This window comes from Chaetura pelagica, unplaced genomic scaffold (genome assembly GCF_000747805.2).
Source record: "Chaetura pelagica isolate M959 unplaced genomic scaffold, ChaPel_1.0 scaffold302, whole genome shotgun sequence".
Lineage (NCBI taxonomy): Eukaryota > Metazoa > Chordata > Aves > Apodiformes > Apodidae > Chaetura > Chaetura pelagica.
In genome coordinates, this window is record NW_009952561.1 from 3,847 (window position 1) to 15,945 (window position 12,099).

Sequence of the window (12,099 nt, forward strand, 5' to 3'; positions counted from 1 at the left end):
ACCCCCAAACTCTCACCCCGCAGAGCCGGGGGGTCCTGCAGACCCCAAGTACCCTGCTCCTCATCCAGACAAAGCTTGGGAACCCCAGATTTGCATCCTTTGAACCCCCATGCACCCTGAGGGAAGGTGAGATGCAGCTGGAGCAGGCACAGCCCTGGGATGCTCATCCCAAAGCCCTGGATGCAGCAGGACAATCTCACCCTGGGATGCTCACCCCAAAGCCCTGGATGCAGCTGGACAATCCCACTCTGGGATGCTCATCTCAAACCCCTGGATGCAGCTGGAGCAGGCACAGCCCTGGGATGCTCATCCCAACCCCTGGATGCAGCAGGACAATCCCACCCTGGGATGCTCATCCCAAACCCCTGGATGCAGCAGGACAATCCCACCCTGGGATGCTCATCCCAAACCCCTGGATGCAGCAGGACAATCCCACCCTGGGATGCTCATCCCAACCCCTGGATGCAGCAGGACAATCCCACTCTGGGATGCTCATCCCAACCCCCTGGATGCAGCAGGACAATCCCATCCTGGGATGCTCATCCCAACCCCTGGATGCAGCAGGACAATCCCACCCTGGGATGCTCATCCCAAACCCCTGGATGCAGCAGGACAATCCCACCCTGGGATGCTCATCCCAACCCCTGGATGCAGCAGGACAATCTCACCCTGGGATGCTCATCCCAACCCCTGGATGCAGCAGGACAATCCCACCCTGGGATGCTCATCCCAACCCCTGGATGCAGCAGGACAGTGCCCAGCTCACCCCTTCCTGCAGATTCCTCTCTGTCTCCCCACCCTTCCTGGATGGTGCCACAGCCCCTGGCAGCCCCCACGCCCCCCAGGAGGGGACATTCCTGCCTTCAGCCCCGACCAGCAGCCACCAGCAGGGGCAGGACCAGCAGGCCTGTCCACAGCTCACACCTCATCCTCCCTCAGCAAGAAGAGCAGCATCAATTTTTACTGTCTCAGCCACTTTTTTTATACTTCTTTTATATATATTTTTTCATACAAACCCTTTTTCCAACTCCTCTGAATTATAGATGAAATTCTCAGCTTTATTGTCATGGTGATTTTAGCTCCTTTCCTCCCAGTACAGTGAGACCAGTCCATGGCCTGACGTCTCTGGGTCTTTGTTCTTCTTCCTCCTCTTCCTCCAGCCCTGGACAACCCTTGCTAGGGGGTCATCCAGCCCCTCAGCTGGGCACAGGGAGTGGCACAGCCCCAATTCCCTGTTGCCTGATGGTTCCCTGCCACAGGAACATCTCCCAGGGCTTCCCCAAGGTTCCTTTGGTGCCTTTTACCCTGGATGGAGGGACCTCAGGAGCCACTACTGGTCCCCTGTCACCCTGGCAGGTTTGCCAATGAAGGGCATGAATTATTTATAACCTCTTCCAATCAAATAAATGCTGAGGTGCTTGAGTTAATTTCCTGGATCCTGAAAATCCAAAGTGCAGACTTTTAATAAGGCAAATGAAGTGCTTCATGTGTGATGCTGCTTCAAGCTGGGTATCAACCCATCCACTGTGGGATGAATGGAAGGGGATGGGAAACAACCAGGTCCCCTGGAGTTCTGTGCTCCTTGGGGCTCCCCTGCCCACCCGGGTGGGATCACCCAGGGCACAGGCCTTCAAAATGAGGTCAAAAAGAGCAAACCCAAGTTCCAGCAGGTTTCTCCAGTGAGGAACATCAGGAAAGCACAGAGCAAGGCAGGACTTGCTGTGCCCTGGGACCTGTGGGTGCTCTGGGAGACACGGGGTGTGTGGAGGGCTGGGAGATGCTCCTGAGCCCACAGCACCTTATCCTTTCCCAGGGCTGTTCCTATGGGAACCAGGGATGATCCTGATCCATGTCTGGGCTGGTTCCCATCTCCAGACCCTGGGAAACTTGAGAAAAACCAGGAGCATCCAGCTTGGTTTAGCTGGAGTGCTGGGAACTCCTGACACCACAACATCATCCATCGATTGCTTAAGCGCGCACTATTATTAATTAGTGCTCATTATGGTGGTTATTTATTATTAATCAGTGTTAACACACTCCCCTCTCCTCACCCTCCTCCAGCCTGGCTCCTCGCTGCAAAACCCCTGCTCCTTCCAGCTTCCCCCCCCACTATTTCTCTTCATTAACCAAAGAAATGGAACCACTTTCTGGACTTCACTTAAAAAAAGACCCTCCGGGGTCTAACGAGGTTTGTTCCATGTCAGTCGGGCTAACGAGGGGCTCACTAATCACATCTCACAGCACGGGCTGGGTAAAGTGCCAGGAGGGTTTGTTGCTGGGATAAAATGCTCAGGGTTTCCCCTCCTGTCAGGAAAACCTGTCCCTGGAATGTTGAGGCTGGATAAGGAGGATGGAAAGGGTGGGAATAAAAAGAGCCCCTTGGCAGGGTTGGGAAAATCAAGTCGATGGCAGAGAGGGGAGGGAGAGATTAGAGCACAAAGCCCCAGACAAATGGAGAGGGCTTTAATCTGATTAGGGAGTTATTGTCATGATTGTGTTATGCTGGTTATAAATCATTTAGGAGCAGAGCTAATCAAAACAGAGATTTGTTCCGAGCTTGAAGGGTTGTTACCTCTGGGAAATGCCCCTGCCTCTCTCCCACGCTTCCCTCTGGGAACAGGGCAGAGCTGCATCCCAGGGTGAGGGGCAGGGAACGTGGGGAGAAGGCAGGGAGGGTCCCAGGGGAAGGCTGGGCTGGTAAGTTGGGGGGGAAGGGGGAAGGAAGAGGGGTATGGACATATCTGGGGTGGGGAAGATGGGAGATGAGGAAGGAACAGGCATCTCTGGGGTGGGAAAGATGGGAGATGAGGAAGGAACAGGCATCTCTGGGGTGGGAAAGATGGGAGATGAGGAAGGAACGGGCATCTCTGGGGTGGAGAGGATGGGAAATGAGGAAGGAACAGGCATCTCTGGGGTGGGAAAGATGGGAGATGAGGAAGGAACAGGCATCTCTGGAGTGGAGAGGATGGGGAAATGAGGAAGGAACAGGCATCTCTGGGGTGGGAAAGATGGGAGATGAGGAAGGAACAGGCATCTCTGGAGTGGAGAGGATGGGGAAATGAGGAAGGAACAGGCATCTCTGGGGTGGAGAGGATGGGAAATGAGGAAGGAACAGGCATCTGTGGGGTGGGAAAGATGGGAGATGAGGAAGGAACAGGCATCTGTGGGGTGGGAAAGATGGGAGATGAGGAAGGAACAGGCATCTCTGGAGTGGAGAGGATGGGGAAATGAGGAAGGAACAGGCATCTCTGGGTTGGGGAAGATGGGAAATAAGGAAGGAACAGGCATCTGTGGGGTGGGGAAGATGGGAAATAAGGAACAGGCATCTCTGGGGTGGGAAAGATGGGAAATGAGGAAGGAACAGGCATCTGTGGGGTGGGGAAGATGGGAAATAAGGAAGGAACAGGCATCTGTGGGGTGGGGAAGATGGGAAATAAGGAAGGAACATCTCTGGAACAGAGAGGATGGGGAAATGAAGAAGGAACAAGCTCGCCAAGCAGGGATGGTGCTCATGGCCAGGAGATGATGCTCCTGGGAATCCCGGGAGCATTTTTCCCTCCCTGCTCTGTGCACCTTGTCAAGGCAGCTCCTTTTTTCATTAGTGTCTGCTCGGATTAGGGCTGTGCTCACTTTGCAGCCCAGGCCCGGGCGCCAGCGCGGCTGCAAACGGCATCAGTGTCTCGCCAAGGAGGCCCTAATACTATTAAGAGGGAGGCATTAGAGGTGCTAAATGACCAGCCCCTCATCAGCCCTGGGATTTATGTCAATCATGTTCCCCAGGCAGGGTGGAGCAGGGCTCTTCATTCAGAAAAAATTGCCTAATTGGGAGGGTCTGGCTTCTCTCTGCCTGTCTTGTTGCTGGAGGGTCTGGAGCTCCCGGTTGCCTTCAAGGGAAGGGGGATAAATGGAGCTGAGGATGAGGAATAGGGAGGTGGGGAATGTGGCCATGGGTTGGGGTTCTGGCCATCTCCTAACTCCCTCCATCCTCCTTTCCCTTTCAGAGGTTGGAGCAGAGCAGGGCTGGTCCTGGGATTTCATCAGCCCAGGTTCTGCTGGGGAAAAAAAGATGCTGCTTTCCCATTTGCCCACCCTTTCCTGGGTACCCTGAAAGAGCTGGGCTGCCTCCCTGCCCTTGGCTGCAGCAAAACGACTTGGCAGTTGCCACGAGTCCATCAAACCCCCAGCCTTTCTTGGGGCAGGAAGCTGTACAAGCAGCCTGGCCACAGCCCTGTTCTCTTCCCTCCACATTGATCCCGTGGCCTTTGCTGGCCACAGCTCAGCTGTGGGACCATGTGCTCAGCCCCTGCATCGATCCCAGGGACCTGGGTCAGCCCACACCCCCTCTGCAGCATCCTTGGGTGCAAATTCCAGGGCTGGTGCCAACCTGTAGCTCATTTATCCTCCTGCCCACTCACCTGGCAGGATTTATCACCATGGTCGCTTTGGGGAAATCCTGTTGCTGCAGCTGCAAGAGGCACATGCAACAGTTTTCCCAACGTTGAAATGTCCTGGAGCAGGGCAGCCAGGGGGTGCAGGAGCTGGAGGGAAGCAGGAGGGTCTCCCACCTGGAGGCACCAACGTGGCCCTTCAGGAGAGGCTGATGCTCCAGGGAGAGCGTGTGTGGGAAAGCTGGTGTGAGGGAGCAGCTGAACCTGCTGGGCTGGGAAGGGCTGGTGGCCAAGGGTGAGGAAAAGGAATTTGCCTTCTGGAGAGAGAATTTTCTGCTGGTTTTAGTCCAGGATGTTCTTAGGGGATGGAGATCTCTGCAGTGCTGGTGGTCTGGCCAGGCTGTGGAGGGTCCTGGGAGCAGGGGGAAGGGTTCCCATGCCCTGCCCAAAATTCCCTCTCTGTTCTTTTCCAGTGCTGAACGTTTGACCAAGACTAAAATACCAGTTACAGCCCAGGAGAGCATTTCAGTTCTTTGGCTACTTCATGTTACTGCTACCCCTTCATTACAGGAACCCCATGAAGGGACCTGGTTGGACCTTCATGACAGCAAAGGGGGGTTGCATCCAGAACCCCAATTCATAGCATCATGGGATGGTTTGGGTTGGGAGGGACCTGAAAACTCATCCAGATCCAACCCCCTGCATGGGCAGGGACGCCTCCCACCAGCCCAGGTTGCTCCAAGCCCCATCCAACCTGCCCTTCAACACTTCCTGGGCCCTGCTGCTGGATCCCACTCACCCCCAACAGCTTCAGAACCATCACAGGGCAGGTTGCATTTAAAAGCTGAGATTGAATGCCATGATTTTCAGAAGACCCTCAGCTCCCACCTGGCTCTGCTGCAGTGGATGCTTCAGCACTTGCCCTTTGCATGCACTGTTGGAATCAAAAAGAATGCTCTGGGTATTTTAGTACCTTCCCTTTTGCCTCCATACCCACTGTTTGAATGCAAAAAGAATGCTCTGGGTATTTCACACAGCTCCTCCACTCCCAGATTTTGTCAGGGCTGCAATATATAAATATCCCCACCAGGCTCCCAACACCCACCTGCCCAGACTGGAGCTGAAGGAAGAAAAATGTAAAAAAAAACCAACCCCACCCTCAGAGCTGACAGCACCAGCTCAGCGGGAAATGAAGGTGCTAAAAACTGCCCTTCCTGACTGGGTGGGTGCCCAGGGAGGGTCTGTTCCCTCCATGGGTGCTCATCTGAGGTGACCCCAGTGTCCCCAAACAGCCCTGGTGTGTCCCCATCACCTGGGCATGTGGAGCTGGTTATTAAAAGCCATTACCTGTCCAGTGTGTCACACTGTCCCCTGCAGAACAACCACCTTTCCTGGGGACTCATCTCATTAGAAAAAGAGCCAGGAAGTGGCTGAATTTCCACCCTGCTGCTCTCAGTTATCTCTGAGAAAGGGGAGCCAATTACCAGCAGCTGGTGAGAGCCTAAAATTATTATTAATTTCAAACAAAGCATATGCTTTGTGTTAACAACCCTCCCTGGTGTGGCAGAAGGGCCAACACCATCCAGATGGCTCCAAGTGCACTGGGAATGATTCATGCCCAGCTCTGGAGCCTCACTGGGATGTGCTGTGGGGAGAGGGGCTGTGGCACCACTGTGCCCAGCAAGGGCTGAGCTGGCAGCAGGAGCCTGGCAGGGGGTCACAGCAGCATCCATCGTGGCCTGGAACCCAAGGAGGTCCCCTGTGTGCTTGGCCTCATGTCCTCTGGTGTCCCCACGGGGGTGGTGACATCCCCACCAGTGCCCCTGAGGTGATGGATGGAGGGGAAGGAAATAGAAGTCTGCTGATGTGAGGATAAAATAGGTTAATATGAGTATAAAATAGGCTCATGGGGGTGTGTTCAGGAAGGTTTGGGTCCTGCTGTCCTGACAGGCAGAGGAGAAGCAGCTCCTGCTGCTCAGCCCATGGGATGCTGAAGGTTGGTCCCCCCCGGGCCAGCTCAGCTCCCCTTGCTGGGTCACTGCTGGAGGGATTTGGATCATTTTCCCTCCCATCCCAGGCCTGGCCCTGCATGTGCAGATGGATTGGGTGGGAAGGTGTTTTCCAGCTTGGCTCCAGGCTTTGCAGGGCCCTGAGCCACCCCTGAGCACCTTGGCACCCAGGCCTGGGGTGCTGGGGCAGCTGAAAAGCTGCTTTGCTTCCTGAACTTCCCCTGGGGAATTGCAGAGTTCAGAGCTTCCTCTTCCAAACCAGGCAATCACAGCTGGAACAGCTGGGGTGAAAATCAAGCCTGGGTTCTATTTTTACCTGCCTGGTGCCACGTGTTCCCTTTGCACTGGGCTCCTGCTGGATCCTGCTGGCCCCAGGTGGGCTCAGCCTGGTGTCCTGTCCCTGGAGAGCATGGACAAGAGTGGATATTCCAGGGAAAAAAAAAAGGTCTTTGCACAGCAAATGGGGCCTCACCTGGACACGGAGCCACCCCAGAGTGGTTCCTCTTTGGTGTCTGTCCAGCCTCAGCTGGCAGTGAGACCCTGCTCCTTGGGAAGGGCTGGTTGGCAGAGCTGCCCCCGTGGACCCCCCACCTCATCCCACCTTCGGTGACACCAGTGGATCCAGGTGCTTGGAGGGCTCTGGGTGAACCACCCCACACCAGACAGCCCAGGGTGGGCAACAAGAGCTCTCACTTCAGATCTGTCCCCTCCCCAGGGGGACCCTGCCAGGCTTTGCCCAGGCAGGAGGGTCCCAGTGCCCCCCCCCTCAGCTCCAGGGACCCCAGGAAGTGGGGATGGCAGGAAAGTTCCTTTCATTCCCACCACTGGAATCGGGGGCAAAGCTTCTCCAGGGGAGAAGGGGGTAAAAATAGCTGCTGCTCTGTGTCAGCAACAGGAGGTGGGTTGTTTGGAGGGCAGGCTGGGAGCACTGGGTTATAAATAGGAGTAATTACTCCAGGGGGGGGCACGGCTCTTAATGAGGGGTTGGGCTGACACTGTGATTGCACCAGGCTTCCCAGCCTGGCTGGAGGAACAATTTGTACCAGGGCCCAAAGCCTTCCAGGAGTGAAGGAGCCCTGGGAAGGAGTGGGTGGCATCACTGCCTGTCCCCAAGGACACAGGGGGGTGCTGGGTCACTGCTGGAGGGATTTGGATCATTTTCCCTCCCATCCCAGGCCTGGCCCTGCATGTGCAGATGGATTGGGTGGGAAGGTGTTTTCCAGCTTGGCTCCAGGCTTTGCAGGGCCCTGAGCCACCCCTGAGCACCTTGGCACCCAGGCCTGGGGTGCTGGGGCAGCTGAAAAGCTGCTTTGCTTCCTGAACTTCCCCTGGGGAATTGCAGAGTTCAGAGCTTCCTCTTCCAAACCAGGCAATCACAGCTGGAACAGCTGGGGTGAAAATCAAGCCTGGGTTTTATTTTTACCTGCCAGGTGCCACGTGTTCCCTTTGCACTGGGCTCCTGCTGGATCCTGCTGGCCCCAGGTGGGCTCAGCCTGGTGTCCTGTCCCTGGAGAGCATGGACAAGAGTGGATATTCCAGGGAAAAAAAAAAGGTCTTTGCACAGCAAATGGGGCCTCACCTGGACACGGAGCCACCCCAGAGTGGTTCCTCTTTGGTGTCTGTCCAGCCTCAGCTGGCAGTGAGACCCTGCTCCTTGGGAAGGGCTGGTTGGCAGAGCTGCCCCCGTGGACCCCCCCACCTCATCCCACCTTCGGTGACACCAGTGGATCCAGGTGCTTGGAGGGCTCTGGGTGAACCACCCCACACCAGACAGCCCAGGGTGGGCAACAAGAGCTCTCACTTCAGATCTGTCCCCTCCCCAGGGGGACCCTGCCAGGCTTTGCCCAGGCAGGAGGGTCCCAGTGTCCCCCCCCTCAGCTCCAGGGACCCCAGGAAGTGGGGATGGCAGGAAAGTTCCTTTCATTCCCACCACTGGAATCGGGGGCAAAGCTTCTCCAGGGGAGAAGGGGGTAAAAATAGCTGCTGCTCTGTGTCAGCAACAGGAGGTGGGTTGTTTGGAGGGCAGGCTGGGAGCACTGGGTTATAAATAGGAGTAATTACTCCAGGGGGGGGCACGGCTCTTAATGAGGGGTTGGGCTGACACTGTGATTGCACCAGGCTTCCCAGCCTGGCTGGAGGAACAATTTGTACCAGGGCCCAAAGCCTTCCAGGAGTGAAGGAGCCCTGGGAAGGAGTGGGTGGCATCACTGCCTGTCCCCAAGGACACAGGGGGGACAAGGGAAGGTGGGGAGGAAGGCTCCTTCATGCCAGGGTGGCTGGGGAAGGAGCAACCCTCAACTTCTTAATTACACTCCCTGTCAGCAGAGATGATGCCTGGTGACTGAGTAATTGTGTCCAGGAGCTGTGGGCAACCCTTCATGTTAATTAAAACCTTGGGCTGCCTGAGCTGTGTGGGCAGGGCTGGGCCAGGGAGGAGCTGCACCCCACAAAACTCTGGCTCTTGGACCCCCTGTGCCCTTCCCACCCCCTCCAGTGCCTGCTCTGGGCCAGCCCAGGAGGTACTGGGATCTGGGTGTTCTCCCTGGGATGCTCCAGTGAGGAGGATGAGGGGGATCCCAGGAGGCAGCAGGGATGTTGGGAGCAGGGACTGAGGGGGCTGGGGCTCTGCTGCTCACCCTGTTGCAGAGCTGGGCTAAGCACAGGAAAACAAATAGAATAGAAATGACTGCAGCAGATTTCCAAGGCAAGAGGCTCCAAGATCCCTGCTCCCAGAAACGTGGGAGGGCTGGGAAGAGAGGGCACAGGGCAGGAAAAAACCCAGTGCAGGCAGAGCTGACAGCAGCTCCCATTCCTGCTGACCCAGCTGGGGAGTCTGATTCATGGCCCCATCAATACCACCTATTTATGCATAAGGAAGTAATAATGGAGACAAAGCAAAGCTGTCCTGGGGGGGATTTCTGGAGAGCAGGGCCCAGCCTGCAGGGCTTCAGCTCAGCCCACCTTCCAGGCTCCATCCTGCAGGGCTTGGCACTGACCTCTCCACATGGGAAGGTGCCACGTCCCCATTCCCAGCTCTGAGGGGAGATGCAGGAGCCTGGAGGGGCAGGTTCAGCTTTATCCCTGCTGAGCAGCCAAGGATCTGCTCAGGAGACAACCAGGGCGATGCTGAGTCTGTGCAGCAGCCTTGGGAGTCATTGAGTTGAAGAGTCCATCACTGAGTCCCAGAACCACTTTCCCACGAGTTCTGTGCTCACTCTGAGCACCCCAGACTCCCTTCTGCTTCAAATGAGCCCTGGCCCTGCTGCCAGGAGGGTCTGCTTGCTCAGCTGCTCCCCAGGACCACATCTTCATCCTACCCAGCTGCAGATGCCAGGGGTGGGTTGGACCCAGTTCCCCCCTGGCTCTGCCCTGCTCTGGCTGCACCAGCACCCAGAGCTGCTGGCCCTCCCCTCCCCTCCCCCAGGGCTAAAGGAAAAGGTGAAATACCACAACTGAGGTTTTGAACAACCCCCGGGCAGAGCCCCCTGCCCTGATCCCCTTCCCCCTCAGGCAGGAAGCAAACGTTTGCCACCCCAGGGATGAAACAGCGCACAGCATCTGAAGGTCAGCACTCCCCTTTTCCTCTCCCAGACCCATTACTGAGGACCTGATTGCCCTTTCCACCCCCTGGGTAAGTGCAGTGGCCCCCCCAGCCCCTCGTTATGGCTCATTATTGCAGCCATCATCTCTTTCCCATCCCCTAAAGCCCTGTTAGCTCCCAGGCCCCTCTGCCTGCACTTTATGCCCTTTGCTCCTCTGGGCCAACTGCTCCCCCTCTTCTCCCTCATCAGCGACTTTCAGGGTTGCTTCACTCTCTTCCTCCTGGGTTATTGATCCCTAATTTCCCCCCACCAGGGACCTGCTCTCTTATTGCTTCCGTTTTGTTTCATTCCCCCCAGCTCCTCTGTTATTGCTCCTCAGCATCCCCCCTGCCCTGCCCTGCTCCCCATCCTGCAGCCCCTGCACAGGGAGCCAGGAGAGCAAACTGAGCAGCAGAAGGCAAAGCCCCAAGCTGCTCAGGGGGGACAACTTCCAAAAAATCAGCAGTTCTGGGCAGGCAACAAGCAGAATTGCACCTGTACAGGGCAGAGCTCTGAGCTTCTGCCTCTGCTCAGTGCTGAGAGGAGTGAGAAGTGCTTCTCCCCTTGCAAAAAAAGGGGAAAAATATATAAAAAAGATAAAATCAACCTACCTTGCCATGCCCCAGTAAAGCTCACAACCAGCCCTTACCCCCTGCCAGGCCTTTACTTCCTCATCCATCCCAACCAAGGGCAGGTTTTGTCCTCCCAGAGCTGGGATTTGGTGGCTGTTCCTGAGCCCACCCAGCCCCAAACAGCCCTGAGCTGATGAACCTCCAGCCCCAAACAGCTCTGAGCTGATGAACCTCCAGCCCCAAACAGCCCTGAGCTGATGAACCTCCAGCCCCAAACAGCTCTGAGCTGATGAACCTCCAGCCCCAAACAGCCCTGAGCTGATGAAGCTCAAGCCCCAAACAGCCCTGAGCAGACAGCCCTGAGCTGATGAATCTCCAGCCCCAAACAGCTCTGAGCTGATGAATCTCCAGCCCCAAACAGCTCTGAGCTGATGAATCTCCAGCCCCAAACAGCTCTGAGCTGATGAATCTCCAGCCCCAAACAGCCCTGAGCTGATGAATCTCCAGCCCCAAACAGCCCTGAGCTGATGAATCTCCAGCCCCAAACAGCTCTGAGCTCAGGTACCTCCAGCCCAGGGAGAGATATTCATGACTCTGGGTTTTTCCTGGTCATCCTTTCCGAAGTGCCAGGAGTTCCAGGGCAGCAGAAAGAGACTCTGCTGCACCAAAAAGGCATCGCCAGCTTTTTTTGAAGCTTGTGAGCTGTGAAGGCTGCTCGTGGTGAATAACTCAGACAAATGGGATCCTTGATGGGCTCTTCCCACCCCAGGCTTTGCAGACAGCTCCTCTGGCTGTCCCTGCCCGGCTCTGGTACCCTCTTGCCTCCCATCCCTCAGCATTCCCAGCAACCCGACCCTTTGCTTTTGTAGTTTGTTTGTTTGTTGCTGCTTCCCTGGCAGTTCCCCCAGCGCCCCAGGTGAGAGCAGGTTGTGTGCTAATCAATCCTGGAGCTGCAGCAGCACCCAGAGACAGGGAAAAACTGCTGGAATTACAAAAAGAGCTTCGCTTGTGCACCTGGGTTTGCTTTCCTCTCTGTGGGCAGAGATGCTGTGCCTGGAGTCAGCAGGGACAGGGGATGGGAAGGGAGGGCAGGAGGTGGGATGTAGGGATGGCTCCAGGAAAGCTGGGGAGGGACCTGAGACAAGGGCAGGGAGGGATGGGATGAGGGGGATGGATGAAAAGTGGGAGAGGGAGATGGAGGTTGGAGATGAGGAGGGAATTGTTTGGTGTGAGGGTGGTGAGAGCCTGGCCCAGGTTGCCCAGGGAAGCTGTGGCTGCCCCATCCCTGGGGGTGTTGAAGGGCAGGTTGGAAGGGGCTTGGAGCAGCCTGGGCTGGTGGGAGGTGTCCCTGCCCATGCAGGGGGTTGGATCTGGATCATTAAGGTCCCTTCCCACCCAAACCAGTCTGGGATGCCATGCAAGAGGAAAGGTGATGGCACTGGGACCGCGTTCCCACCTTCCCCCCGCAGCACAGCCAGACCAGCCTGGGTGCTGCACCCCCTCCCAGCCCCCAAGATCCAACAGCCACAATTAGGGCTGCTTCCTTCTC

General features: G+C 56.4%; 1 protein-coding gene across 1 annotated transcript in view; it reads left to right on the forward strand.

The window, feature by feature from the left end:
• The window catches only part of DOK2 (docking protein 2, 56kDa), a gene marked incomplete at its 5' end in the record, with an annotated part of 37,159 nt that overhangs the window by 2,933 nt on the left and 22,127 nt on the right, over positions 1-12,099 (forward strand). The window contains one exon of the mRNA XM_009993238.1: positions 24-126. Within this exon, the coding sequence (XP_009991540.1) occupies positions 24-126 (103 nt within the window). The remainder of the gene's footprint in view (positions 1-23; positions 127-12,099) is intronic.